The sequence below is a fragment of the Callorhinus ursinus genome, unplaced genomic scaffold (assembly GCF_003265705.2).
Source record: "Callorhinus ursinus isolate GAN/ISIS: 27379988/994484 unplaced genomic scaffold, GSC_fseal_2.0 scaffold59, whole genome shotgun sequence".
Classification (NCBI taxonomy): Eukaryota; Metazoa; Chordata; class Mammalia; order Carnivora; family Otariidae; genus Callorhinus; species Callorhinus ursinus.
Genome location: NW_027397121.1, coordinates 7,429,873 through 7,457,261, shown reverse-complemented (window position 1 = coordinate 7,457,261; position 27,389 = coordinate 7,429,873). Strand labels below are relative to the sequence as shown.

At 45.6% G+C, this 27,389-nt stretch overlaps 2 protein-coding genes across 2 annotated transcripts; both read right to left on the bottom strand.

The window, feature by feature from the left end:
- Positions 1-1,368: 1,368 nt before the first annotated feature.
- LOC112815962 (HLA class II histocompatibility antigen, DM beta chain) lies at positions 1,369-9,285 on the bottom strand. The gene is made up of 6 exons (XM_025862276.2): positions 6,303-9,285; positions 5,373-5,654; positions 3,802-4,086; positions 2,291-2,407; positions 2,096-2,131; positions 1,369-1,726 (listed from the first exon to the last, which is right to left on the bottom strand). Exons 1-6 carry the CDS (start codon positions 6,355-6,357, stop codon positions 1,710-1,712), a joined length of 792 nt encoding a protein of 263 aa, XP_025718061.1. The 5' UTR covers positions 6,358-9,285; the 3' UTR covers positions 1,369-1,709.
- Positions 9,286-11,321: 2,036 nt separating this feature from the next.
- Positions 11,322-14,957, bottom strand: LOC112815963 (HLA class II histocompatibility antigen, DM alpha chain). Its single transcript, XM_025862277.2, has 5 exons — positions 14,780-14,957; positions 13,214-13,498; positions 12,314-12,592; positions 11,952-12,080; positions 11,322-11,590 (listed from the first exon to the last, which is right to left on the bottom strand). Exons 1-5 carry the CDS (start codon positions 14,865-14,867, stop codon positions 11,586-11,588), a joined length of 786 nt encoding a protein of 261 aa, XP_025718062.1. The 5' UTR covers positions 14,868-14,957; the 3' UTR covers positions 11,322-11,585.
- Between the last annotated feature and the right edge of the window lie 12,432 nt (positions 14,958-27,389).

Sequence of the window (27,389 nt, the reverse complement as noted above, 5' to 3'; positions counted from 1 at the left end):
AAACTCCTTCCAGAACAAATGCCCTGATCACAAGGATCCTTCTTGGGGAAACCATGAATGTGTAAGAGACCAATTCACTGGTTGGACAAACCCTGAGCACCTACTTTGGACATCACGTCCGTAAGACCAGTGCTTCCCCCATTCCTCTGTAGGCTCCCATCAGCACAGAAACAGTCCAAGGATGAAGGGTTCTAGCCCCCATGACCACCCCTCACACCCACCCGGAAACACACACATTCATGGAAAGCAGCACACAAGAAGGCTCTGCAGTCTGTCTTCTGCCTCTTCCTCCAGCTCATCAGATTCTGGCCTTATGTATTCCCATGTAGACACACACATGCAAATATGCATCCGTAGCCCTTGTTCTCCCTCCACAATATCCCGTTAGGCTAAGCTGCTTCAGTACTTGTCTTCACTTCTGGTTTCTTTTCCTTGCCCGAAGTCTAGTGTCCAACTCTAATTCCAAAAACTATGCCACTGCCCAGTTTTCTGTGTCCAGCAGGTGTCGCCCCTCACCGGAAACAAAATGCACCTCCCTTCTACAGTGAGAAATCTGTACCCCAACAGTGGATGGCCCTTGGGTTGGGGGTAAAAGGGAATGAAAGTGTGGCTCTGAAGAGGGTGTGCTCCCCAGCATGAGGATCCTCTGGATAAAGCCATCTACTTACGTAGATGGTAGACAAACATCCTATAGAAAATTTGTTCTTTGATCTTGGACAAGTTATTCCCACTCTGAATCTTGCTTTCTTCACCCATGACATGGAAGGAGACAATCTTTTCCTCCTGGGATTATTGTAAGAAGTAAATAAGATACAAATACAAAGCACTTAGCCCAGCACCTAGGTCATAATAAGCACTTGAGCTCTTCCCCACTTAGGGTTTGGAAGAAGTAACTGCCCAGAACTCCCATTTGAAGTTAAGCTCTGCCCCCTGAGTCCTATCTGAGGATCTGCATCAGGGTTGTGATGAGGATCAATGAAATAATGCATGTAAAGTACCTGGTCCAATGCCTGGCCCAGAAAGTTGAGTAACAAGTAATAACTAACATCTCTCTTATGGGCTCAGCATGTGCCAGCAATGTTCTTAGCCATCTGCAAGTATGAACTCACTCAATCCTCCTAAGACCCCTTATGAAGTAAGTAATCTGTCAATTCCCTACCTCTTCCTGATTCTGTGACTCCATTCAACCATAGTTTAATTTCTTCTTATGAATTATAGATTAGAAAACTGCCCCCAATTCTGTCATGTCTAGAGGGAATAATCAGGAGGATGTGCTGACTCCTCCACTCAAGTAGGAGAGAAGTAATCCCAACCATAACTCTGCTCATGGTCCCTCCCCAGGGCCTCAGGAAAAAGCATAGAAAAACAGTATTTCGACCAGAGTTTATTCCTCAGAGATGACTGCCAGCAATTCATTGGCCCCTGTGGCACAGTGTGGCCTCCAGAAAGGCCTTTAACCTCCCTCCCCAGATGATATTTGACCCAGAAATATAGCCTTGGACAACAACTTGATTACAGAATATTCCCAGGAATGAGTTCCCCCAACTTGCTAAGGTGTACATGGGGTCGGCTGGGAAGTTCAAAGATCTGGATGGAGAAACCATAGGATCCAAGAAAATTTGTAGGGTCTGAGGATGGTGGGGGAACACAGCAGCATCACTAAGAGTTTGAATCTTCACACTTGAGGTAGAAGGTGTAGGACTCCGCCTCTAATTGACGTGTTGACCTGCAAAAGAAATAAAAAGGAAATAATAAGGCTTCAAACCAACTTGACCCCATCCTCTGTTTCTATAACCATCCATGCCAGAGCCCTTAATACAGTGATATCAAAAATTCTAGACCACCAAGGACTAATACTACAAAGCCACTTTCAGTCATTTCCCCATAGATGCTCCACTGGATAGAAGAAGGGTGTGTAGGTGCTCCTCTTTCCTGCTCCTAATCCCAACAATGGCAGTTTAAATTATGCTCTTGGCTACATCCTGGTGGACCCTCACCCCCACTATAAGCACCATTAGCCAAGCCCAACGCTGACTCCCGAGATCTCACACCCCTCCAAAGGACCAGAAGGCAAACAGACCAACAGAGATGTTACCTTCTGGATAACTGTCCCCAGGGAGGAAAATGTAGCCTAGGAGAAGAAAATATCTGATTAGAGGACAGTCTATAGATAAAAGTATCTAGTGTTACTCACAGCAAATGAGGTAGCAATGGGAAAACCAGTCATGAATAGAAAGTGAACAGAAATTGGGAGTGAGATTGGCAACAGGAGGTCAGGGGCGGCACTCACCAGACGAGCCAGCTCTCCGCCAGCTGAGCAAACCAAGAAAGAAAATGATGAAGCCCAGGCCCAGAGTCGCTGCAGACACAGAAACCTTCACTATCTGCATTGGGGACAGCCCATGTGCTGCAAAAATAGAAACTTACTAGAACCGATCTGTCGCTCATTGCCAGAGCAACATAATTTAGTGTGACCTCCACCTAGCAGGTTCAAAGGTGCTTTATCCCAATGCCAAGGGCCTAGCGCACACCAACCTACACCCAAGGAGACAGACTTTCCTCAAAAATCCCCATCCCGTAGCTCTCTACTCCTAGAGTAGCCCTGGGGGACCCCCTCACAAGAGTTAGCACCCTAGCTTCTAGGTCCTCTCTAATACAGTGGGGCTCTCAAGGCATCTTTTTTCCTTCCTTCACCCTGAGGGTGACCTCACCAAAGAATAAAGGATTTCTCATTCCCCTCTCCATTTACCCCATAGTGACAATGTTTACACCCTTATGTGCTCTACCTATTTGTCTATTAAAATGTCCTTCCACCTTTCTTAACTCTCAATGATCCCAATCCATGTGTTGTCTGACTACTGAGGTATCTCCTCCTGTCTACATCCAGATTTCCAGAACCTGTCTCCAACCCACTCCATAGCTCCCACTTCCTGAAACCCATCGTACTCTGAATCCCACCCCACCTGGATTCCTTCCGCCATGCTAAAATGAACATTCCATCACCAAAGGAAGCTCTGGTGCATGCTGGGGAGGAGATTTTCCCAGGAGAGTTCCCGTGCGCCTGTGGGTTCCTCTCTCTGCTCTTCATACCTTTCTCAGCTGCCCAATAAGACAGCACTCCCCAGAGGGGGAGCCCAGTCTCAGCAGCCAGTCTGGGATTCTGTTGCCTAGCCCTTCATAGATTCTCCTCCTCTTCCTCATTGTTCCCTCTTCTCTTTCCCCAAATCTGTGTACCAAATCTCTTGGTACATTTAACTACTTCCAATCCTGGGGTTCAAACAGTGGTCATTGGTTCCTTGTTCATTAGCCCCCAAGCATGTAAACCAAAGTGTTTGTCAGCCAGGCTTTTTCTTCCCCGACAGAGTGGCCCAAATTCAGTACTGCCCCCACACCAAGAGAAAGTCCCGTTTCTTCTGAAACCTTTTTTATTCCTTCAATTCCCATTCCTGACCAGACAACAGAATAGTTGAAATCTGAGGATCCTAAAATGTTGCATCACAAATTTTGGTTGTTGTGAAAACATGGTTACCAAACCACATCCTCTTTTCAGGATAGCTATTCTGCTCCCCTGCCACTCTCAGACACACAACATCAACCACCCATTGCCCCATCTCTGGTCATCAACCCTCCACCAGTTCCTCCAGGCTGGCTGCTCATTCTCAGCATCTTCCTCCCTGCCATATTCCGTGGATCTGTCCACACGTCACTCCCTGTGCCAAGACGTTGCTGTTCCTTTTCAACCACCCACTCGCAGGAGCTCTCTGCTTCAACCCTAATTCCTCCCACCCGCCGTGCACTTACTCCAGTCCTCATAGACGGGCTCAGGAGCCCCGATGTGCTCCACCACACAGGTGTAGGTGTCCCCATAAGAGGGGGTTATAGCTAAATAGGAGACGGTCTGATATGTCCAGTCTCCATTGGGCTGGGCCATCTTAGGGGCACTACTGTGAGGAGGGACAGGCTGCCCGTTCTTCCACCACGAGATGGTCACATCAGCTGGATAGAAGCCCCACACGTAGCAGGCCAGCATCACATGCTCCTTCGTGTTAAAAGGAGTGGTTTTGGCTACTTGCACAGTTGGTGGCCCTGCATAAGAGGAAAACGTGGTCATGAAAGATGGCACCATTCTGGCTTTTTCTCCAACCTGGTTTCTTGCCAGCTTCAACTCTTCGTGGCCTTTGCCAACCAACCCTCCCCACCCCCACTCCGTGCCTCCATACATCCCTTTGAGAAAGAGGAGTTAGACTTACTCCTGCTTTGCTCTTTATTTCCTCCCATTCCTTCACCGCTCTTTCCCTTCTTTCCTATTCCAAAATTACGGTTGATCGCATTAAGTAGAAGCCAGGTCTGAACTGCAAGCTGTTTCAGAAGTCGCTGTATTTACTTCAAGTGTACAAGCTAAGAGTTGTCAAGAGTTGTAGGTTGGGGTTTGTAAAGGTAGGAAAAAATGTCTGCCCTCAAATCTAATTTAACAAACTAAGTGGCTGAATCAAGCAACATTTTTCCCTTGGATAGTTTAAGGAAACGAGCCTAACTCAGATCTAACTCTCTTAAATTTGGATTAACGTAATCCGAAATAATGAGATTGTTAACATCGCCATTCTCTATTAGCTTATTCTCCTAGGTGACCCTCCTACTTACCTCCACCATGGTGCTTTTCAAACAAAATCTTAAATAAAAAAATCCAAGAAATTGTGTTAAAATGCAGGTTCCCTAGATTGCATCCCCAAATATTTTCACTGAGAGGATCTGCAGTGGCAATCAAGGGCTTATATTTTTAACAAGCACCTTCCCCAGGCAATTCTGAGAAAAGTGGTTCAAAATAACGTCTTAAGACATATTACTCTGTCTTATGGAGATCTCCATGTTTTGTTTTTTTGTGTTTTTTTTTTTTTTTACCAATCTCAAGTCATTCTCAGTGCAAGGACTTTGCGGCAAGAAAGCACATTGAAATCCCCTGGGAGGCTTTCTAAATATTCCCATGCCTGGGCCCATCCCAGACCTAGAACATCAGAACCTATGATAAAGAGGCATGAGCACTTTGGGAAAAGGCATTCTGGTTATTCTGACACACTCCTGGTTGAACTTGACTCTGCATCCTGAGATGGCCTGAATAGATGGAAAGCCTGCTTACTCTCTTACCCCATTGGCCTCAAACATCACCTCCCCTTCTTTGTTCCTGTTCCACCCCCATCAACAACCCTTTGAGGGTCCACACTCACTCTTTCTACATTCCAGGTCCACACATTTTTTTGCTTCTTTCCTGCCCAAATCTCCAACCTCTTGCCTATGGAGGGACTGAGGGATTCTCCCTGGCCTCACCTCTCCTAACTGTGCTTCCCGATAGTCCCTTTGTGCCCCTCTCTTCTTACGTGTCCGGTGGGTCAGTGATTCCCAGAAAGACTGGGTATGTGTGGCACAGTCCTGAAGCCCATTAGACAAGCGCTGGAGCAGGGATTCCTGTTGGTTGAGGAATTCTGAGAGGTACTTGGCCAAAACATTCAGTGTGCCAAATTCACAAGGGGCCATTTTGGCCTCCTCTGGATCCCAGCACGTCAGCAAATCCTTGTTGAAGGAGACACAATATGTGAAATCCTTTGGAGTCCCATCATCATCCAACAGACAGGTGCTTTCCACATGGGCTATAAAGCCACCTACAGGAACCAGAGAAAGGGGGCAGCTCAGAGACCTCCGCAGGGAGCCCAAGCCCCAGTTACACCCAGTGAGTGGGGTGTAGCTTTCTTGCCTCAGGCAGCATCTACAGACCAAGCTCATGTACTGAAGTGTCTGAGAGCACTGATTAAGGGAACAGATGGTAGCAGCAGAAAAGTTTTTAGATGCTGTTTCCTCTTTATGAGACTAAGTATGGGAACAGGAATTATTTGCTAGTTTAAACACAACAATTTACCCAGGACAAGACCTCAGTAAGGCAAATTATTGAGAGAGAAAAGGGGTCAAGGGAAAGAGCCAGCTTTGTTGGCTGGATGTATTATTAAATATTCACTCCACATATATTTATGAAGCACACACACATATAGGCCAGGCACTGTGCTAGGAGCTGAGGATGCAGCAGTAAACAAGACAGATATTGCAGTTGCCTACACTCCAGCAAAAGATACACATTACACAAATAATTATACAGTTCAATTATCTTAAAATTGCTACAAAGATACAAAGGTACAAAGTACTACCTGAGCGTATACCAGGGAGACAAACTCGTCTGCGGTGTCCAGATCCAAGGGACTCCCTTGCTCCAAAGGAGCAGAGGAAGGGAGGGAGGGTCCCAGGCCAGAAACCCTTACCTGCTACGATGGAGCCCAGGCTGAGGCCCAGCAGCAATGGCAGGAGTGTGGTCATGCTCTGCTCTGGGGACACGCCAGGAATTCAGTCCCCTGGACCAATTCTTCCAGGGGCCCTGGTCCTCGCCTGCTCCTGCAACCCCAGCCTGGGTAAATGATGTCCAGACCCTGAGAGGAATGGAGTAATAACCCCAGCTCCTTGGCCCCCACTAAAGGAGTGGTCTGGAGCCACCCAGCCCCTAGCCTGTTCCTACCAGCTCTTCTAAACGGGTCCCAAACTAACAGTTGTCAGATTGCTTAGATGGGCGGGGACAAATACGGAGGCAAATCACTAAGTGCTTCAGCCTAGCATCATCAGTTACCAGGTAAATCTTATCCTGCCCTAGGCTTTAAACAACCATGTCTCTTAACTCTTTCCCTGTGGGAAAGAGCAGTCTGTAGGTGGATTTCCTTAGATCACTGGAGAGAATAATCCCAATATTCCCAGAACATATGTAGCCCGGGCTGCCCACTGGTTTAACTGTTTCCCTTCAATATCCTTCCAAGACTGAGACTAGGTAACTTCTCTTGTCCCTTAGAGGGAGGTTACTTAGAAAGATATTGCGTAACCCTTGGTCTGTCCTGTCACCCGGGAGATGGAGGCGGGAGCTGAAAGGCCCTTCCGGAGCAGGTGGCAGAGACAGGGATGTTAAGATGGAAGGAGGCACAGGGAGAGTGCAGGGTTATCTGGCCTCAAAGCGCGACTGCAGAATAAGGGAAGCAGTTCCACTTTAGAGGTCAGAGACAGAGACTGGAAAATCTCTCCCTGGGATTCCATTGCTTCTTGCAGAGCAGCATTTCGTCCTTCCTGCTTTTTTGGAGCTAGGAAATCCTACCCTCAACTACTCTGAGCCGTCTCAAGGTAGACCGCAGGACAATGCCACTTAAACCCTTGATAAATAGCTGGTAATGGACCAGTTCCCAAAGCTCGCCTGTCTCCCCCAAACTCAACACTCTCCTGTGTGTTTCTCCCACTGGTCCTATCTGTCCCAGAGCAGGTCCCTGCACTATGATGCCACTAGAAAAAATAAGATAAAGCTTCCCTCCTTTACTTCCCCTGGAAAAGGCAGGTTTTAAATGGCAATTCATTCTCCTATCCCATTGTGAACTATACAGTTGGTGGCTTTTTCCATCACAAATTTAAAACCTGAAATTGGCTTCTCTCTGTTCCCAGTGGCTGCAGGGCTGCGTCTCCCCGCATTAGTTTCTGCAAGCTTTTGGATTTGATTTAGTAGTGAGCTAAATGAGAGAGGATTAGGAGAGAGCCCCTTGACACCACACTTACCTGTCCTCCCCCAAAGCCCCCAACCCCCGGAGAGTCGATACTTATGAAGAGAAAAGAAGCATGTACCAAAAATGAACAGAAAGATGAATATCAGAAACAAAAGACTTGTGTAACTAATTGAGATTAACTGAAGTTGTGTTTCCCAGCAACCCCCGCTCTCAACCCCACCTTCATTATAAGATGTTTCTACATCCCACCTCCTCTAATGAGCCATCAGGTGAGCGGGAATGGACAGAAAATGGGGGTGGTGAGTCCAAAGTTTGTAGAGCTTCTACTTTGGAACTGATACTATACTAGGTAGACCCTTTCCATGCTATCTCATATAATCTTAAAAGATTTGTTCAGCGTCCTCTTTTTACAGTTTTTGAAAACAGCTCCAAAGATTCACACACAGACACACACTGGTGCACGCGCACGAGCAAGCCCACACACTCACTACATCCTGGGGCTGAGATGACCCACATAAAAGTAGCCAGTGGTGCCCCCCACTGAGAGGCAGATAAAGGGAAAAGCCACTGGACCATCCAAGTCTTTGTTTCCCTGTTCTCAGAATTCCTTCTGTTCTTAGAACCAGCGTCTCCTTGCTTTCTCTTTTGACAGTTTCAAAACCATGTGAACTCTTCCCCACTGGCACGCGCACTTCCCCCTGACGTTCTTCCTCCTCGGCCCAGGTGGGCGGTGAGCCTGACCTCGCGGGAGCCAGGATCCTTCTCCCCGTCTACAAGGCTCGCGCTGGCGGGAGCAGGAACGGCGGCGGTGAGGTCCCGTGCCCGCGCGGGGGCGGTGCCCGCCAGCCAGCCGAGGCCACACGGAGTTCCCTGTCTGGTCTCTGCTCGGGCAGCCAAAGGAGATGTGAAACCTTCCGGGAGGGAGCAGCAGGAAATGCAGAAGATTTCACTTCTCTATTAAGGAGAAGACTGAGGGTGCTTTTTAGAATAAGGCAGGACCGAAAATTCAGAGGCCCGTGCTCAGCCAAGAGCTTTCTTCCTTTCCCCTTTCCTCCTAATTTTCAGACCTAGGTCTGTCCCCCACCGCCCATCAACCCCAAAGACCGTTTCAAGTGCCCTGTCCATTGTGACTGCACAGCCATTTCTGTAGTGCCAGGACCGCCAGGAGCGTAGGAGTGAGGCAGCCTCGTTCCCACGTGCTGTCTTTCTTTTACCCGCGCTGCCCAAGCCCTGAGAGCGGGTTCTCTGCTTTCTCGGGGCTGTCCACGGCGCCACGGGTGGACGGACCGCGGCGTTTCTGTGCAAAGCATTACAGGCAATGCCCAGGGAGGAGACGTGGACTCTGTTCCCACGTCATTCGCTTTAGGTCAGTTGGGGAGTGAGAACAGACATCTGTGAAGAGAAGAGTTTATGGTAAAGCAAGTGAGCGATAAGGCCAGGGTGGTTGAAAGAGAAAAGACAAATCAGGGGCGCCTGGGTGGCTCAGTCGTTAAGCGTCTGCCTTCGGCTCAGGTCATGATCTCAGGGTCCTGGGATCGAGCCCCGCATCGAGCCCCGCATCGAGCCCCGCATCGAGCTCCACATTGAGCCACCCATCGAGCCACCCATCGAGCCCCGCATCGGGCTCCTTGCTTAGCGGGAAGCCTGCTTCTCCCTCTCCCACTCCCCCTGCTTGTGTTCCCTCTCTCACCGTGTCTCTCTCTATCAAATAAATAAAATCTTTAAAAAAAAAGAAAGAGAAAAGAGAAATCATTGAGGGCATGGACAGGGTGGATGGGAAGGTGGAACTGATGCTCTACTAGGTAGGCCCTTTCCATGCTTTCTCATATAATCTTAGAAGATTATATGATTATAATCTTAATCATATAATTAAGTTAATCTTATAGATTAACCCTCTCCCAGAGGGCTACTGGAGGTGAGCCCCGACTGCTGGGCTGAAGTCGTGTTCAGGAGAGGAAGGCCCCTGGCATTGCAGTCCTGGCGTAGAGCACAGCAAGCTCCGCAATGTTCTGAGGTGCTGTTGGGGGTCTACCAGGAGCCCGGATTGGCTAAAACAAAAAGGAGCTACAATAGCATCCCTGGCATCACGCACTGAAGGAAGTCGCAAATGTGGTCTCACGCTCTTCCTGAGAGCACTGCCATAATAATAAATCGCTTCTAGGTACTTCCTTCTGGTGCTCCCTGTAAGCTCTCAAGTTCCTCTTCTGAACAGATGATTTCAACTCAAGTCTCAATTTTATAAACTCAAAAATTGTTCAACAATCTTTTGCAATTTCAATTGCAATCACCTGCAATCTAAAACCCGTAGTATGAGACCACATTTGTGACTTCCTTCAATGTCTCCTCAAAACTACACACACCTGCACCCTGCCGGGATCACGTTACTTCCCAGTCTGTCCAACCTTATCCCTCCCCACCCCCACCTCACCTCTGTCCCCCCACTCCCTCTTCTCTACAGGATTCACTGCTCCAGACCCCGATCTTGGGGTTACAGGTGCAGTAACTAGCCCATCATCCTTCCATCCTGCAACCAAATGACTTGCACGGCTAGGGGATATTCTACCTGATTTGCCACCACAACTCTTGAATGATGTTATTATCTCCATCTTAACTATGAGAAAATGGAGGCAGAGGGAGGTTAGCAACTGTCCAGACTTACCCAGACACTAAGTAATAGAACCAGGACTTGAACTGAGGATTTATGATTCTAAATTCTATGCTCCTAATAATCAGAAAATAATTGAACATTGCTAGCCATTTATAATAGTAATAAAAACCATAGCATGTTTAGAAATTAACATTAAAAAGTATAAGAACTTTATGAATAAGAGGGAAAACTTTATAAAGTACATAAATGAACACCTCAGAAAGTGAAGAGACATATTCATGGATGGGGCTCCTAACATAACAAGGAAGTCAATTTGTCCCCATATCACTAACCTAAATGCTGTCCTAACCAAATCATAGCAGGGCTTGGGGAGAACTTGTTAAAGTGATTCTAAAATGTGCACGGAAATCAAATCCATGAGTATCAAACAATTTTGATAAAGAAGAGCAAAATGGGACTTTGGGTTTTGGGAGAGGTGAGTGATGAAATGAAAACCAGCCCTGCCAAATAATAAAACATATGAAAAGCCATAATAATTAAAACAATATGATACTGATACAGGAACTGACAAACCAATGGACTGAACAATTCAGAGACAAATCCATGCATATAGGGAAACTTGGTATAAAATCCCTGGGAATAAATGGAATATTTAGTAAATGATATTAAGAAGATCAATTTACTATTTGGAGGAAAAGAAAGTTGTATCCTTATTCCCATCATATGGAAAAATTCCAATCAATAAAGATCTAAATGTGAAAGGAAAACAATAACACAAATGGAAGAAAGCATAGTGAAATATCTAATATTATGTAAAATAAATAAATCTTTTTAAAAAATGAATTTGTTTTATGAAATGTTACATATTTCTCAAGGCAGCCTCTACTAGCCATAAATATTTTCACAACCAGTAAAATGAAAAAAAAAATCTACAATCAGCTTCCTCCACCATTTTGTGAGCAGATTATCAGAAAGTAGCTCTGCCCTCATTTTTCAAGTGTTTTGCACAAACTGATTATCATATGGTGCTGAGACCAGGGAACAGGAGTCGGGGAGGAGTTAGGGGTTTCCCCATTTCCCTCCCTAACAAGGGCAAGCCATGTTCAGGTTATGTGTTGGATTTGAAATGACAACCCATGCACTATTAAGAAATAAGATTTATTGCCCTAAAGTGGGAAGGAATGTGGTCGTGATAGGAAAGCCACTCTGGGTTCCCCTGGGTGCAAGCCCGGGGACAGCAGAGCCCCCAGCTGAGAAACCTGTATAAACGCGCACGTGCACACCCCCCGGGCCATCCCAGGGACTCCTGCTCGGAGAAGGAGAGATCTTGGGCTGGATGTGGGAAACCTCATCTCCCGTTGCATTCATGATCGACACTGCTGGCACCAGACTCTGGTCGGGGAGAATCAATCTGAGGAGAGAGAAGGATGGAGGGAAGCCATTGGGGGACCCCCCCTCCTCCCCAAAGGCCCCTCCCTGCCTGCGGCATATCCTAGAGAAGTTGATCTCTCCTTGGCCCCAAGTCATCTCCAAGCACCCCTCCTGCAGCTCCCCCATATCACTCCTCTCCCACTCAAAGCCATGCCTGTGATCTGATAGCTGTGTGCGTGTATAACTGGGACCGAACCGGGAGGATGTTCATGGTACCTGACTCAGGCCTCCCTACCCAAAGGCCTCCCCATACCGCAGGATGACCCTGGGCATGCCCCCACGGCGCCTCGCTGTATGTGGCTCCCATGGTTCACCCACCCACTCCAGACGCTCTAACTTACCACCTGAGCAAGGCTTTCGGAAGTACATGATTAGGACTAAGCCAACAATGATGCCCAGCACACCCAAGCCAAAGGCCACACCACACAGCACATTCTCCAGAAGGTCAGAGGGCAGCGCATTATGGGGCACTGGAGAAAAGGGGGAGCAGGTCAGCCTGGAGACTTGGTCGGTGAGCCCCCCACTCGGGGGGAATTACATGGGTGTCTGGGATGAAACAGGAGAAACTGAGGCATGAAAAATTAAAGTTGCTCAGGGTGGGAATGGACTTCAACAAAGTCCAAGTAGAAAAAGAAGGCCCTTCCATGGGTCCATCCTTTTTTGCCCCCAAAAGGAAGCAGGCTTCCAAGGAGAAAGTTCTCACCCCAATAGGCAACTGCCGTGTAGTTGTCAATCTCATGAGTCACAACGCAGGAGAATAGGTCAGAGGGTGCTGGTGTGAAGTTTAAGTAAGAAAAGGCCTGGAAGCTGAGTTCATCAACTGCGGACACAAAAGTGGGCCTGATTCCTTCCACAGGGTCGGAGTGATGCTGCCAATTCACCGTCAACGTGGGTGGGAAGAGATTACTGACAAAACAGACCAGGGTGTTGGGCTTGCCAAACTCCAGGGGCTTCAGCGTGAACATGTCAACAATAGGAAACCCTGGTGGGAAGATTGAGGTGTGAGGGAAAGAAGTAACTAGTCTAGATGGTACCCCTCAGTTTGGAAGGGGCGTGGCACACAGAGGGGAGGGCAGAGACAGTGTCCGTGGGGACGGGCTTTGGGAGAAGAGATGAGGGAGGAGCTGGGGCTTGGTGGGAGGTCTTCCTCTAGGCAAGAACGAGACCTGGATCTAGAGGCAGAGCCAGACCCAGGCTACTCTGGGACCCTCCACCCTGACTTCCTGCAGGGCTTCCTGTCTAGACTTCACACGGGCATCTAATCACACGCTGTCTGCTTATTGAAACACAGACACATCTCTGGATACTTCCTTTCTCCCCTTCCATCCTACTGCACATAGCAACACAAGCTCTAATTAATATTCAGTAGGCATCAATTGGTCCCTGTTGCATTCATCAAGTTCAATAAATAGCTCTGAACACCTACTATGTCCTAGGCACACGTCTTTGCCCCACAACAAAAACAGAGTGCAGACCATAGCTGGTAAGGCGAGACCCAGAAGGCATTAGATGAGGGGGCTGGTGTGAAAGGGAATAATTCAGGGCACAGGTTGAGGAGGTTAAGGATGCAGCCCCTCCCCGCACCCCCAGAAACACCCCTGACCTCTAGACACAGGGATTTGCCCTTCGAGTTTGGGTCCTATTTTCTGGATTATAGCTTGGCAGAACTCTTTGTCAAAGAAAATCGTGGAATTATCTCCAGGCTTCTGAGCCCAGTCAGCGAATTCAGGCAGGCGAGGCACTCGGGTGTTCTGGGAAAAGTCAAAGGAGAAAAGCTGGTCCCCATCATAGGCTTCCGAGAGGCTGATGCTGGGACTCCAGTTCTGGCAGTATATTGTGTGCAGGAACGTGTGGTTTTGCAGTTCATCCCGCCACGCTGGGGTAGGAGCTGCAGAGGAGATAGGGTGAGTCAGGGAGAGGGGACTCTCCTCCTCCCCTTTAGCTTAGAAAACAGCAAGGCTTGCTTCAGGCAGAGGGGGTAGGCTTCGGGTGTAACCCCTTCTTGTGTCTGTTACTTAGGCTCTCTCTCCCAATGGGGTGAAGAAGATATTACAGGATCTCTCCAAACTTCCCCTGCCCATAAAAAGGCCCACTGTCTAAAGTTGTAAAACGTAAAAAAGGTCTACTGTCTAAAGTGACAGATTCGGAGTCCCAGTGTTGGTTGAGTGTTTGTATGCTGCACAGAGGCATCTGGCCAAGGAAGTCATTGGAAGTTGAAATCTCGGGCCTGAACTCTGCTCCCCAAGCCATGCATCCTGGCACAGGGCTGCATCCTTCCCAAAAAAGATATCTTCGTCTAATCCACAGAAGGCCACTGTACTGACATTGAAGGCCTTGGGTGGGTTCCCCAGTCTTAGAAGGGAGGGTAAAGGAATGGTCATGGCCTCCCCCACCCACAAATCACACTGTGCATCTTACCCCCAGACAGCATGGTAAGCTGAAAAAAAACAATCTCCAGGCTTCTCTTCAGCCACTTCATTAGCACCAGACCTCTCTGAAAACGTCTTCACCTCCCTCAACCCTCCAGCCCCTGCAATGACAGGACTGGGGGACCCAAAGTTGCAGGAAATAATCTCTATTCTTTGAAATTTCTGGCAAGAATCTCCCCCCCCACACACACACTAGCGTGAAACTTTCTACCCACTACGCAATACCTAGAGTAATAGATATTTAGAGGAAGAGGGATCTTCCAGATTATTCTTCCATTCTGCCCCGTCCTTTACAAAGAAGGAAACTAAGGACCAATAAAGTTAAGAGACTTTTCAAGAACCAAAAGATGAGCTGATGACGGAGTGCAGAGTAGACGACTAAATAGGACAGTGAAATAATATTTGCTTTGCTCAAATCCCAGCTCTGCCCCCCTTCCAACTGTGTGAGTTTGACCACGTTAGAGTCTGAGTCTCATTTTTTTCCATCTGTAAAATGGATATTTTACAATCTCTGTTTCAAGAGATTGTCTTAAGTGGAACATACAAAGCACCTCTGACATTGCCATCCATCCATAGTTGATCTCTTTCCCAATTCTGCTATTGTTGCCACTACTTCATAATACTTCCCGCGCCACTTACAAAGCACAGGGCTTCAAATGCAAAGAAGACTTCAAATGCTCTGAGTGGCTCCCCCCGCTCTAAGCGGTCAGGATTGGAGTAAACGAGAGGGATTGTCATACCTTCAGGGGCGGTCCGGGAGTAGGGCAGCAACCACAGGAGGTGTAACAGCCTTAGCAGTGCAGCTCCCCGCCTCTGCTCATGATCCATATCTTCACACCACACCGTGGGCTAAGAGCTACTAGCCAGTGGACCCCGGGCGCCAAACTGCTTCCCCAGATTCTGTTCCGCCCGCTACTTCCAATAGTTGCCCTTATCATTTGGCTAAACCAATCACGGCAGTGTAGGGTTCAACATCATCAGTAGCTGGGGAGAGACGCGGGGCCGGCAACCTTCTCAAGACTTGGCTCTTTCACCCGACGGGAGTCGGGTGTGTAACTGGGCTGGGAAGACAATGGAGGGATGTCTGCCTCCTGCTGGGGATGCCTCTTTAGTATCAAGCTTTCAGCTTCCGCCTGTAACCTAGGTAATGGGCTCTTCAGAGCGGCACAACCTCCTGCAGAAGGCGGCAATTGGGGAAGCTCCTCTTCCCACGCCAAACTCCCAGGGCTCTTCAGACCCCGCCTCCTCCTCCTTCCAGCCCTCCCTCCTCTCTCTCTCTGAGAGGTATCCATCAGGCATTAGCTCTAATTCGTTCTGCAGAAATACATGGAAAATTTAATAAGTGCTAGTATTGGGTCCAGAGCTAGAAATACAAAGATGAATAAAGGGTATTCCTGCCTTCAAAGAGCTTAAAGTCTAGTGGGGGGTTGGGTGAATAAATCATTACACAACAATGTAATGTATTCAAACAAGACTGTGCCAAGTCAGGGCAACTGGGTGGCTCAGTTGGTTAAGTGCCTGCCTTTCGCTCTGGTCATGATCCCAGGGTCCCGGGATCTAGTCCCCTGTCCAGCTCCCTGCTCAGCGAGGAGTCTGCTTCTCCCTCTACACTTCCCCCCTGCTCATGATCTCTCTCTCTCAATCTTTCTCTCTCTCTCTCAAATAAATAAATAAAATCTTTAAAAAAATAAAAATAAAAAGAATGTGCCAAGTGTTTTGAAAGTAGTAACTTAATGAGGTGGAACATAATCGAGCCTTCTAAGAATCTTGAAAAAAAAAAAAACAATTTGACCAGCAGAACATGAAGGAAGAGAAAAGCATTCTAGGGCAAGGGGTAGGCGAATATGTGAAGGTCAAAGGCATTCAGAGCTCCTTCCCTTGGAGACCTCTATGTGGTTGCATGTGAATGGTGTGGAGGCTACTGATTGTGTCCCTGTTTGGTAGTGGGGTGTGGGGGAGTGTCAAGATGAGCTAGAAATTTAAGCAAGAGCCAGATCACATAGGCCATGTTATACCACAAAGAGGGTCTGGCTTTTAGAGATATTAAAACTGAGGAGTGACACAATTATTTTGAATTTTAGAAAAATTGGTCTGACATTTCAAATGATGGACTGGAGCTTGGAAAATTGAGCTAAAACTGCTGGTCAGAGTCTATAGTATATTGCATCAAAATAAAAAGTTGCACACACCCACACATGACTCTTTTTTAGCAATATAGCAATACTTTAGGTGAGAAATGATAAGAGCCTGAATTAAGTCATGAACAGAGGAGATGGAGGGAATAGAATATTGAGATAATTAGGAGGTAGAATCTAAAGGGCTTGGCTACTGATTAGCCCAGTGGAGGGGTCAAGGCTAACCCTAAGATTTCTAGATTGGGTGGCTGGATGGGTGGTCAGTAACAGACTATGTTGAAATAGAGAAGAATGCCATAGAAGCAGATCTGATGAAGAAGAGAATGAGTAGCGTTGTACATGTTGAATTTGAGATGCCAGTGGAAGAGCCAAGCAGGAGACTTGAGGTATATGGGTATGGATCTCAGGTAGGAGCTGAAAAAACTCAATTTGGGAGTCCTCAGCACAAATGTTGAAGCAGAAGCAGTGGATAGACTGCAAGTAGACTATGCAGACGGAGCAGGAAGTGACACAAGGACATAAGTCGGCATGGGTTCCAACCCTAACCTCTTACCACTTATCATCCAGGATCTAGTCGGGAAGATAGAACCACTCTAGGTCTTCCAGACTGAGGGAATTTAATATAGAAAATTGGTTACAGCAGTATTAAAAGGGCAAGAAGTGCAAAAGGAAAAAGCATGTGTCTGGAGGCAAAATAGGAAAGAGGAATACCTAGAAATCAGAAGCTCCTATTGTTCCTGATATGGAATCCCTGCCTACAGCTGCTGTTGCCCTGGGACAGACACCATCATAGCTGGTTCTGGATCTGCTGAAAAGGTTCCAACTTCTTCAAGCCTGGATCACTGAGAAGGTGCTTTCTCTACCTGGGAGGCTGGAGTCCAGAATCACCCATTCTTGCTGCTGCCATATCTACCAGCAACTGCCACTCTGTTGGAAACTAAAGCAGGAAGCTTCTCGGTTTCTCTGCCTTCTTATCTCCTGCCAGTGCCTCCTACTGAGAGAATCTAACAGGAAGTCAACTGGCTAGGAAGCCTGGGAAGTGCATACATTACAGATGCCTAGGCCGAGCAGTCCAGAACACAGTATAGGAGGGCGAGTGGGGTACTGACACCAGAAAATAACCAGTACACAGACATGGACTAATTTGTAGGAATCTAGTGACACCAGGGGCATCCTGATGAATATGAGAGCTAAGAGAAGAACAAGGAAGAAGCAGATTCAGAGACGCAGAGGTGTTCTATAAAGAAGGACACGGTCAGCATTATAAAATGCTTCCCAGAAGTCAAGGAAGGAATAGAAGTGTCCTTAGATTTGGTAATTATGAAATGGTTGACAAATGTATTGAGAGCAGTTTCAGTGTTGTAGTGGGAGTTGACTCCAGATTGTGGTGGGCTAAGAAGCAAGTGGGAGGTGAGGAAGAAACTGTCACTGTATATGCTGGAAGTCTAATAGAGAAGAAAAAGAGAGAAAGACAGAAGGGGTGGGGGAAGAGGCAGTGAGAAACATCTAATGTGGCAATTAAGTAATCTTAGAAATTAATCTATGTGGATATGGTCCCTCAGTATTTCTCAGACTTTCAAAATCCATACTCCTTTTTGAAAAATAAATAACAGCAGCAATAATAGCCAAACCCAAAAAATAACCCCATGACCTCCTGGATATTCTGAAACACTAATGTGTGAACACACATGCGAGTGTGTGTGGTGGGGACAGGCAGAGTGCCAAGGCTGGGGTAGGGTTTGGAAATCATTGTGTTACATTCCAAAAAACAACATTCTCCCAATGTCCCACTCTTTGTGGACTAACCCATCAGCAGTTCCCGCAGTGGGAAGACTCAGGCCCTTGGGGGGAAGCAGAAAGGAAGTTTATGACATCACCAGGACTATAGGGGGAGACATAGAGCACACAGGCACCTGGAGTCTAAACCAGGGATGGGCAAACTTCTGTAAAGGACCAGATAGTAACCACTTTAGGCTTTGTGGGCCACTCATCTCTGTCTTCTCCACTCAGCTGAGGCCCAAAAACAGCCACAGGCAACATGTCAATGAAAGAGCATGGCTACACTGGTTTCCTCCCTGCTTTTCCTCCCACTTCCTGGGCATCACCTTCTCAGTCTGCTTCGTGGACCACTTCCTTTCAGTTACTCTTTAAATGGTGGTGTTCCCTGGAGTTTTGTTCTTACCCTTCTTTTTTACTTACAGACACTGAAGTGTAAATTTCGTATCATTTTTATGACATCATTCTTCTTTTGCTTTCCTTCCAACCATTTAAATACGTAACCATTTTTCTTAGTTCTCAAGTCACATAAAAGGTGGTGGGCTGGATTTTGCTCCATACCATAGTTTTCTGAACACCGTTCTCTGTGTGTGGTCAGAATTGGGATGGGGGACTCAAAATAAACCAAAGAAGTGCTCCAATCCCCCTTGGAGGTGGCAATGAGTTAATGAATACATTGTGGCCCAGATGGGACAGATTGTTTGGAAGGAGGTCTGAGGGGAAACAGGAGGAAGAAGACTGGGGGGTGGGAAGGCTAGGAACAGGTAGCAGACACGGCAACTATTCTGGGTGGGAGGAAAGAGACAAAAGGGTCCAAGTTCTCCACAGATTATGTGTGGACAAGATCAGGGTGGGCAGATATATAACCACCTATCCTCAAGACTCTGGCGAGGTGTAGTTGAAAAGAGCCTCAGGGGCCTTAGCAGCAAGGGTTGAGCCGCCTTTAATTATGCCTCACCTTTAAAGACCTCCAGCCTCCATCTTTCAAGTTGCACATTACTGGGAGAGACATTCTGACTGGCTCAGCTTGTATTAATGTGTATCTCTGGATCAACTCTTTTCTCTCCCAGTATAAATAGTAATGAGTTCAAACAGTTATGACTACCCTTCCCTCTACGCAATTCTTCCTGTCCGAACTCTCCAACAAGTTCTGTAACAAATCTCTCAAAAAGAGTGTCTAATTCATTTGGGGAAGTAGTAATTGTGCATGAGAGGAGCAAGGCAACCGGTTCTGTATCCCAGTAACTCACCGTTTATTTCGGTCATTAGATAGGAATGTCCCTGAAAATAATGCCTCCTGTAAATCCAGTAGGGCCATGGCTTTCTAACACGGCTCTCCCATCCCTTTCTAGTACTGCCCCATTTATTTTTCCTAGAAGGACAAATTTCCTGAAAAAGGTATGGGTTCCCATATTTCTACTTTTATACTTGCCGTTTAATCCATAACTCTCAACCATGAGACTGTTCACCAACATTTTTGTGTAGTTAAATCAAATGGGCTCTTTGCAACATTTGACACCGTTGACCACACCCTCCTTCCTAAAACGGCGTATTTTTTGGTATCCTGAATGGCACTCTCTCCTAGTCTTTCCTCCCACTTCTCTGGTGTCCTCTTCTCTGTCTTCTTTGTGGACTCCTTTCTTAAGAGTTGGTGTTCCCTGGAGTTTTGTCCTCAATCTTTTCTCTTCTTACACTACATTTGTCCTGGATGGCATGCCTTCAGCTGCCACCTATTTGCTGATGTCTTCCAAATTTACCCCTTGAGCTCAGATCTCGCCCTGAGTTCCATACCACCGAGATACCCAACTGCCTTTAGGCCTCTCCACTTGACCTCCACAGCAGTTCTCAAACTGTATTCTCCACAAAAATATCCCTCAAGAAATTTTTTCAAATGTAAATTTGATAGTAGCAATGTTCTATTTTTAAATTTATTTCCTCACAGAGGTAATAAGATACCAAATACATTTACATAATAATTTTATTATGTAACCATTCATTATATTGAATAAAGTTCTTTGAGATGTAGGCAGTAGAAACCAATTCTGGCTAACTTAACTTTTAAAATGGCCATTTACTGGAAGGATACTGAGCTAGTTCATGAAACCAAAGGAAGAGTAGAATAAGCTAGCCTCAGGAAGGGGAGCCTCAGGGGCCTTAGCAGCAAGGGTTGAGCCGCCGTTAATTATGCCTCACCTTTAAAGACCTCCAGTCTCCATCTTTCAAGTTGCACATTACTGGGAGAGACATTCTGACTGGCTCAGCTTGTATTAATGTGTATCTCTGGATCAATTAGCTGTGGCCAGGCACAATATCACCCCTACGTATCAGAGTTATTTCCAGAGAGGGGAGAATCATCATGAAACAAAACCACCCCAATACAGCTATCTTCAGCATATGGCATCCCGGACAACTGCATGAGATCATCTGAGACATAAGCATGAGGTTAAATCTGTGTATTAAGGCTCAGGCAGCATTTCCCTACTAACTGCCTGGGTGATATATGTCTTCTACTTGATGATCTCTGGTCTGTCACAAATCTTGCCACAAATTCAAAACATACTCATAATATGATTCAATGTTGATTTATTAATAATAAAAATATTTACATTCCACTAACTGACTTCCTTTGGATCTATGATTAAAAGAAGTTTTATTTTATTTTTTAAAGATTTTATTTATTTAGGGCGCCTGGGTGGCTCAGTCGTTAAGCGTCTGCCTTCGGCTCAGGTCATGATCCCAGGGTCCTGGGATCGAGTCCCACATCGGGCTCCCTGCTCAGCGGGAAGCCTGCTTCTCCCTCTCCCACTCCCCCTGCTTGTGTTCCTGCTCTCGCTGTCTCTCTCTCTGTCAAATAAATAAAATCTTTAAAAAAAAAAAAGATTTTATTTGTTTATTTGACAGAGAGAGACACAGTGAGAGAGGGAACACAAGCAAGGGGAGCGGCAGAGGGAGGGGGAGAAGCAGGCTTCCCGCGGAGCAGGGAGCCTGACGCAGGGCTCCATCCCAGGCCCCTGGGATCATGACCTGAGGCAGACACTTAACCATCTGAGCCACCCAGGAGCCCCAAAAGAAGTTTTATTTTAAATTTTACTATGAAAAATTTCAAACAGGGGTGCCTGGGTGGCTCAGTCAGTTAAGCTCCTACTCTTGATTTCAGCTTAGGTCATGATCTCAGTGTCATGGGATGGAGGCCCATGTCAGGCTCTGAGCTCATCATGGAGTCTGCTTGTCCCTCTCCCCCTGCTCCTCCCCCCACTGTCCCTCTCTCTCTCTCTCTCTCTAAAATAAATAAATAAAATATTTTTTAAAAATTTCAAACATACATAGAAGAATCTAGCAAATTCGCATTGTACTCTCATGAGTTTCAATACTTTTCAATCTTCTAAAACTCTTCCATTTTTGTTTCATCTATTCTGTTCCATATCCTTTTTTTTTTTTTCTGGGCTATTTTATACAAATTCTGTCATTATATTTCCAAGATAATAACTTTTCTTTTAATATAATACAATATTATCACCACAACCAACAAAATTAAAAACAATTGTTTAACTTCATTTAAACCAACCTGTGTTCATTTTCCCCCAATTATCTAAAAAATGTAAGTTTTTTTTTCTTTTAAAGGTTTTATTTACTCATTTGACAGAGAGAAAGGGAACACAAGCAGGGGGAGTGGGAGAGGGAGAAGCAGGCTTCCTGCTGAGCAGGGAGCCCGATGCGGGGCTCGATCCCAGGACCCTGGGATCATGACCTGAGCTGAAGGCAGACACTTAACCACTGAGCAACCCAGAAATGTAAGTTTTAAATGAAAAGCAGTATCTTATGGTTTCCAAACTGCGGTCATTTCAAAAGTATTGGTGAGTTTTCTTTTCTTTTAAGGATTTTATTTATTCATTTGAGAGAGAGAGAATGAGGGAGTGGAGGGGAGAGGCAGAGGGAGAGGAAGAAGCAGACTCCCCACTGAGCAGGGAGCCCCAATGCAGGGCTTGATCCCAGGATCTGGAGATCATGACCTGAGCCAAGGCAGATGCTTAACCATCTGAGCCACCCAGGTGCCCCAGTGAGTTTTCTATTTTACATTATGTCGCATAAACCTCTGTTGATGGTTCAACAATGAATTCTAATAAGAAAATTAAGTTTAGCAATTACTATCTTGAATGCACCTCTGTCTCAAAATTTACAAAACTAAACTCATCACCCTCCCTTCCCAACAAGTTCTAACTCCTATATTCAAGACCTCAGCTAGTAACTTGACTGTCGAATCAGTCATCTGAGCTACAAATCTATGAGTCAACCTTGACAACTTCATCTTCCTCAAACCTTCCCACCCAATTGTTTTCCAACTTCTATCAATTCTACCTCGTTAATATCTCTTGCATCTGTCCTCTCTTTTCTTCCCATTCCCACTGGTTCAAGCCTTCATTGATTTGCTTGCATTTTCCTGGATTACTACAACTTTCTTATTCTTTTTTTTTTTTAAAGATTTTATTTATTTATTTGAGAGAGAGAGCACGCAAGAGAGAGCATGAGCACAGGGGAGGGGCGGGGGCAGAGGGTGAAGCCAACTCCCCGCTGAGCCAGGAGCCCAACGCAGGCAGGACCCTGTGATCATGACCTAAGCCAAAGACAAACGCTTAACCGACTGAGCCACCCAGGTGCCCCATACAATTTTCTTATTCTTGATCTGTCTCCGGCTTTATTTTCTAATACTGTCAGAGGAATTTTTTTATTATGCATATTTGATCACATCATACTTTTGTATAAAAGCCCCCAACGATTGTCTGTAATCTGCTTTCCTTCGTATGATCCTTAACAACCTGAATCCCATTTAACCTACTTCTATATGTTCTTTGAGATGAAATCTCATCTCCCTCAGGAAGCCTTGGAACCTGGAACAGAGATTAGTAGCCTCTTCTGTATGCTTCCACTGCACCCTGTGCCTGCCATTTCCATCATTTTTCTTGTATTACTCGATTTATATATGTGCTTCATAGTCACCTCATCCTCACTGCAGGATCCTTAAGGAACCATGCCCTAGTCTCTCTTTTTTACTTTCTTAGCATCCACCAAGAAGGCCCACCAACAGTGGCTACTCACTGGATGAGTGTGCTGTTACTGAAGATGTTGAAACCGACACTGAAGAGCCTTCAAGCATTAGATGAATGATGGATAATCCCATCTAACACAGACACTTCAACAGTAGGTCTTACAGGCACGCGTATGGGCTACTCTGCAAATACTTTCATCGCCCCTGCCTTCCCTGTGTGACCCACCCTCTTTCCACTCCATTCTAGGTCCTTCCCAAGCTCTTTGCCAACTGCCACTTTCTTCCTACTCCCTTCCACCTCCTATTTCAGAGAGCAAAGCTAGTCATCCACCTCCCATTTACCCTCATTCCTGTCTTAATATATCTCTTCACATCCATGTTCATTCTTTCTTTTGGCTACCTTATTAGCATGTAGCAATTCTGTCAACTACAAGGTTGGAATTTTTTATTCCATATATAAACAAGAAAACTGTGGCTCAAAGAGGTCGGTTTGTTTGTTTGTTTATTTATTTATTTGGCAAATATGTGTTGACCACCCTGTATGTGCCTGGCAGGATGCTGAACACCAGACATCTGTTATCATCAAACTTATAATCCAGTGAAAATAGAGACATTAAACAAGTATACAAACAAACCTATAAAAGCAAATTGTAAAAGGTACTATGAAGAAAAAGCACTGAGATCAGTAAGATCAACTGGAGTGGGGAACCTAGTGATGGTGAGATAGGATCTGAAGGGTGAGTAGGAGTTAGGATGAGCAGAAAGAATGCTCCTGTGGAGGGAACAGCATGCGTAAGCCACTAAGACAGGCAAAAGACTGGCTCCTTCAAGGAAGTGAAAGAAGATCAGCGTGGCTGGAGCATAATCAGCGAGTAGAAGAGAGCAGATGAGGCCAGAGGTAGGCAGAAGCAAGACCACATGGGATCTTATGGACGGGGAGGCTTGGGCCCTCTTCTAAGCGTAGTCTTGAGACTGTGACTACTTTATTCCTTTTCGTCTCACGTGTAGATGCATGCTAAGATTCCTAGCTGACCTACCTCCAGTCTCCCCAAAGGCAATCCATGGTGCACACTGTTGCCAAATATATCTCCCTATAAAGGTAGCTCTCACTTCCCCTCTCAGAAAACTTAAATAGCTCCCTTCTTTCTATTATATTCAGTCTGGATTACTTGGCCTGGGTTTTCAGTTTCCCTAGACTCTGTATTCTAACCCCAGATTACAGAAACTGTTCTCCAACATCAGTCATGACCCCCAATTACCAACCCGTGAGTTTTCCCCCTTTGTTCCCTTATACCTGTCTGCAGAATCCCACTTCCTCATTGAATCAGAACAAGGTTCTTAACCTGCAGTTCACATGCCACAAAATTCAGGGGTCTATGAACTTGGATGGAATTTTTTTTTAAGATTTTTATTTATTTATTTGACAGAGAGAGACAGTGAGAGAGGGAACCCAAGCAGGGGGAGTGGGAGAGGGAGAAGCAGGCTCTCCACCAAGCAGGGAGCCTGATGTGGAGCTCGATCCCAGGACCCTGGGATCATGACCTGAGCCGAAGGCAGACGTTAACGACTGAGCCACTCAGGCCCCCCTTGATGGAATTTTTTTAAGTCACTTTTATTTTCAATAACATCTAACTGAAATTTAATCTTAGGAAAGGTAGCAAATAAATCTTTGTAGTACTAGCAGTACCTGTAACGTTGTCATCAATAGAAATAATCAATTAATATTTTCATATCACATACAGACATCTCAAAATGTCTCTATAATTAATGAGTTGTTAGACCTGTCAATAAGTCATTTTATTTGTTACTTAAGAACTACATATATTACATTAATATGGAAGCACATATTACTGGGTCATCACACATTTCTTTAAACATTCTGATAATTGTTTATTTCATTTATGCATTTTCAAATGGTATTGTCAGACAAGGTCCTAAGGCTCCACCAGACTGCCAAAGAAGTCCATGGCATTAGTCATTTATTCAACAAACATGAAGTCCTCACTGGGGCCCTCACTTGTTCTGTCATCTTCATATTTTGTCATTTTGCTTTTCCTTCTTGTTTGATGCTCTTCCAGTGGTTCCACTTCCTATTCTGTTCCCTGTATGAGGATCTAACCCAAAGCTCAATCCTTGACTCATAACTAAATTGTTTTATACTTCCTCCCTTATAAATCTCACCCACCTGCATGACTAATTCAAACACCAATTCAAAGAGGACTCCCAAATCTACCTCTCCTAATCTTTTTTTCTCCAACTTCAGTCCTAGATTTTAAACTACCTGCTGTGTCTAGCAACCAGAAAAACAGACCATTCATGGGTAGACTGCCTGGGTTCACCTCCCAGTTCGGATCACTTACTAAAATTTGACCACAAGTAAATTATTTAACATCCGTTGCTTCAGTTGCTTCATTTGAAAAATGGGGGTGATAATAATAGTATCTACTTTATAAGGTTATGCGAGTTAAAAAAGTTAGTACAGGGCGCCTGGGTGGCTCAGTTGGTTAAGCGACTTCCTTCGGCTCAGGTCATGATCCTGGAGTTCCAGGATAGAGTTCCGCATCGGGCTCCCTGCTCGGCAGGGAGTCTGCTTCTCCCTCTGACCTTCCCCCCCTCATGTGCTCTCTCTCTCTCTCATTCTCTCTCTCAAATAAATAAATAAAATCTTAAAAAAAAAAGTTCATGTAAAGCACTGGGGCACCTGGGTGGCTCAGCTGGTTAAGCTTTGGACTCTTGGTTTCGGTTCAGGTCATGATCTCAGGGTCGTGAGATCGAGCCCTCCATCAGGCTCCACACTCAGCATGGAGCCTGCTTGGAATTCCCTGTCTTCCTCTCCCTCTACCCTTCCCCCTGCTCAAGCACTCTAAATAAATAAATAAATAAATAAATAAATAAATAAATAAATAAATAAATAAATTTTTAAAAAGAAAAAAATACATGTGAAGTACTTATAACAGGGCCTAACACATTCCAAGTACCCAATAAATGTGGGCTATCACTGGTCTCATCTCCTTTCAAGCCCTGACATTTGTATCTGGTGTTTATTAAGAGGTATAGTGCTAGCTACTGGGAATATGAAGATAGGGTTCTTAGCCAACGACATAACATTGATCAAGTCATTTCTCAAGTGACTCCCCACCTGGTCCAAACTTAATGGCACTGGAAATCTTTTACAGCACTGCCTCAGATAAATTTATCTTCTAGTCTTCTCTCCTCCTGTCTTACCTCTTATAGCTTATATTCTATTCTGGCCAGATTGGACTGCACTGCTTTCTAGAACATGGTCTGTGCTGTTCTGCTTCTGTCTTTCCTCACACCATTCCAATCTCAATTATGTACTTGACAGCAATGATTATGACTTACAATGATTATTTCCCCAATACTACGAATGATGCCCCATAAACATACACATTACAATTTCATCTAAGTCACATATTTAAGAATCAATTTCCTTCAACATTTGTTCACTTTGTGAGCACCTCACATTGGCCAGTTACTGTGCCAAGAGCTGTGGATACTTTTTTTTTTTAAAGATTTTATTTATTTATTTGAGAGATAGAGAGCACGAGAGGGAAGAGGGTCAGAGGGAGAAGCAGACTCCCTGCTGAGCAGGGAGCCTGATGCAGGACTCGATCCCGGGACTCCAGGATCATGACCTGAGCCGAAGGCAGTTGCTTAACCAACTGAGCCACCCAGGTGCCCTGTGGATACTTTATTTTAAAAAGAATACAATATGACCCTGTTCTCAAGATCAAAGTCTAGTAAGGGAAAGAAACATGTAATCACATAAATGCCATTCACTATGAAAGGTGTAATCATAAGAGGAAGGGACACCAAGGAATGAGCAGTCAGCTCAATTTGGGAGGCAAGAGTAGGCTTTTTAGATGATGGATCTGGGGCTTAGATGTATTGGAGAAAAGCTTATCCCGTGTAAAAGAACAGTATGTGTAAAATACAGAGGCATAAACCAAAATGGTCTGGGGAACAGTTCATTATGGCTGGAGTATAGGGCCCAAGGGGAAGTGGCTAGACACAAAACTGGTGAATCAGACAGGACTTTCTGGTAAGCATAGGTATTTGGACTTTATCACACAGGCAATGAGGAATTAATACAGGGTTTAAACAGTAGCACATGGCCAGAGCTGCATTTTGGAAAGCTCACTCCTGGCACTATTGTGGCAGAGGCAGAGAAGAAAATCTAAAGCAGTACTGTTCAATAGAACTTTCTGCAATAACAGAAATGTTCTATCATTCCTGCTGTCCATTATGATAGCCACTAGCCACATGTGGCTAATGAGTACTTGAAATGTGACTAGCGCAGCTGAGGAACTGAGGAATTTAGTGTTAATTTAAATAGCAACATGTGCCTAGTGGCCACTGTATTGGACAGTACAG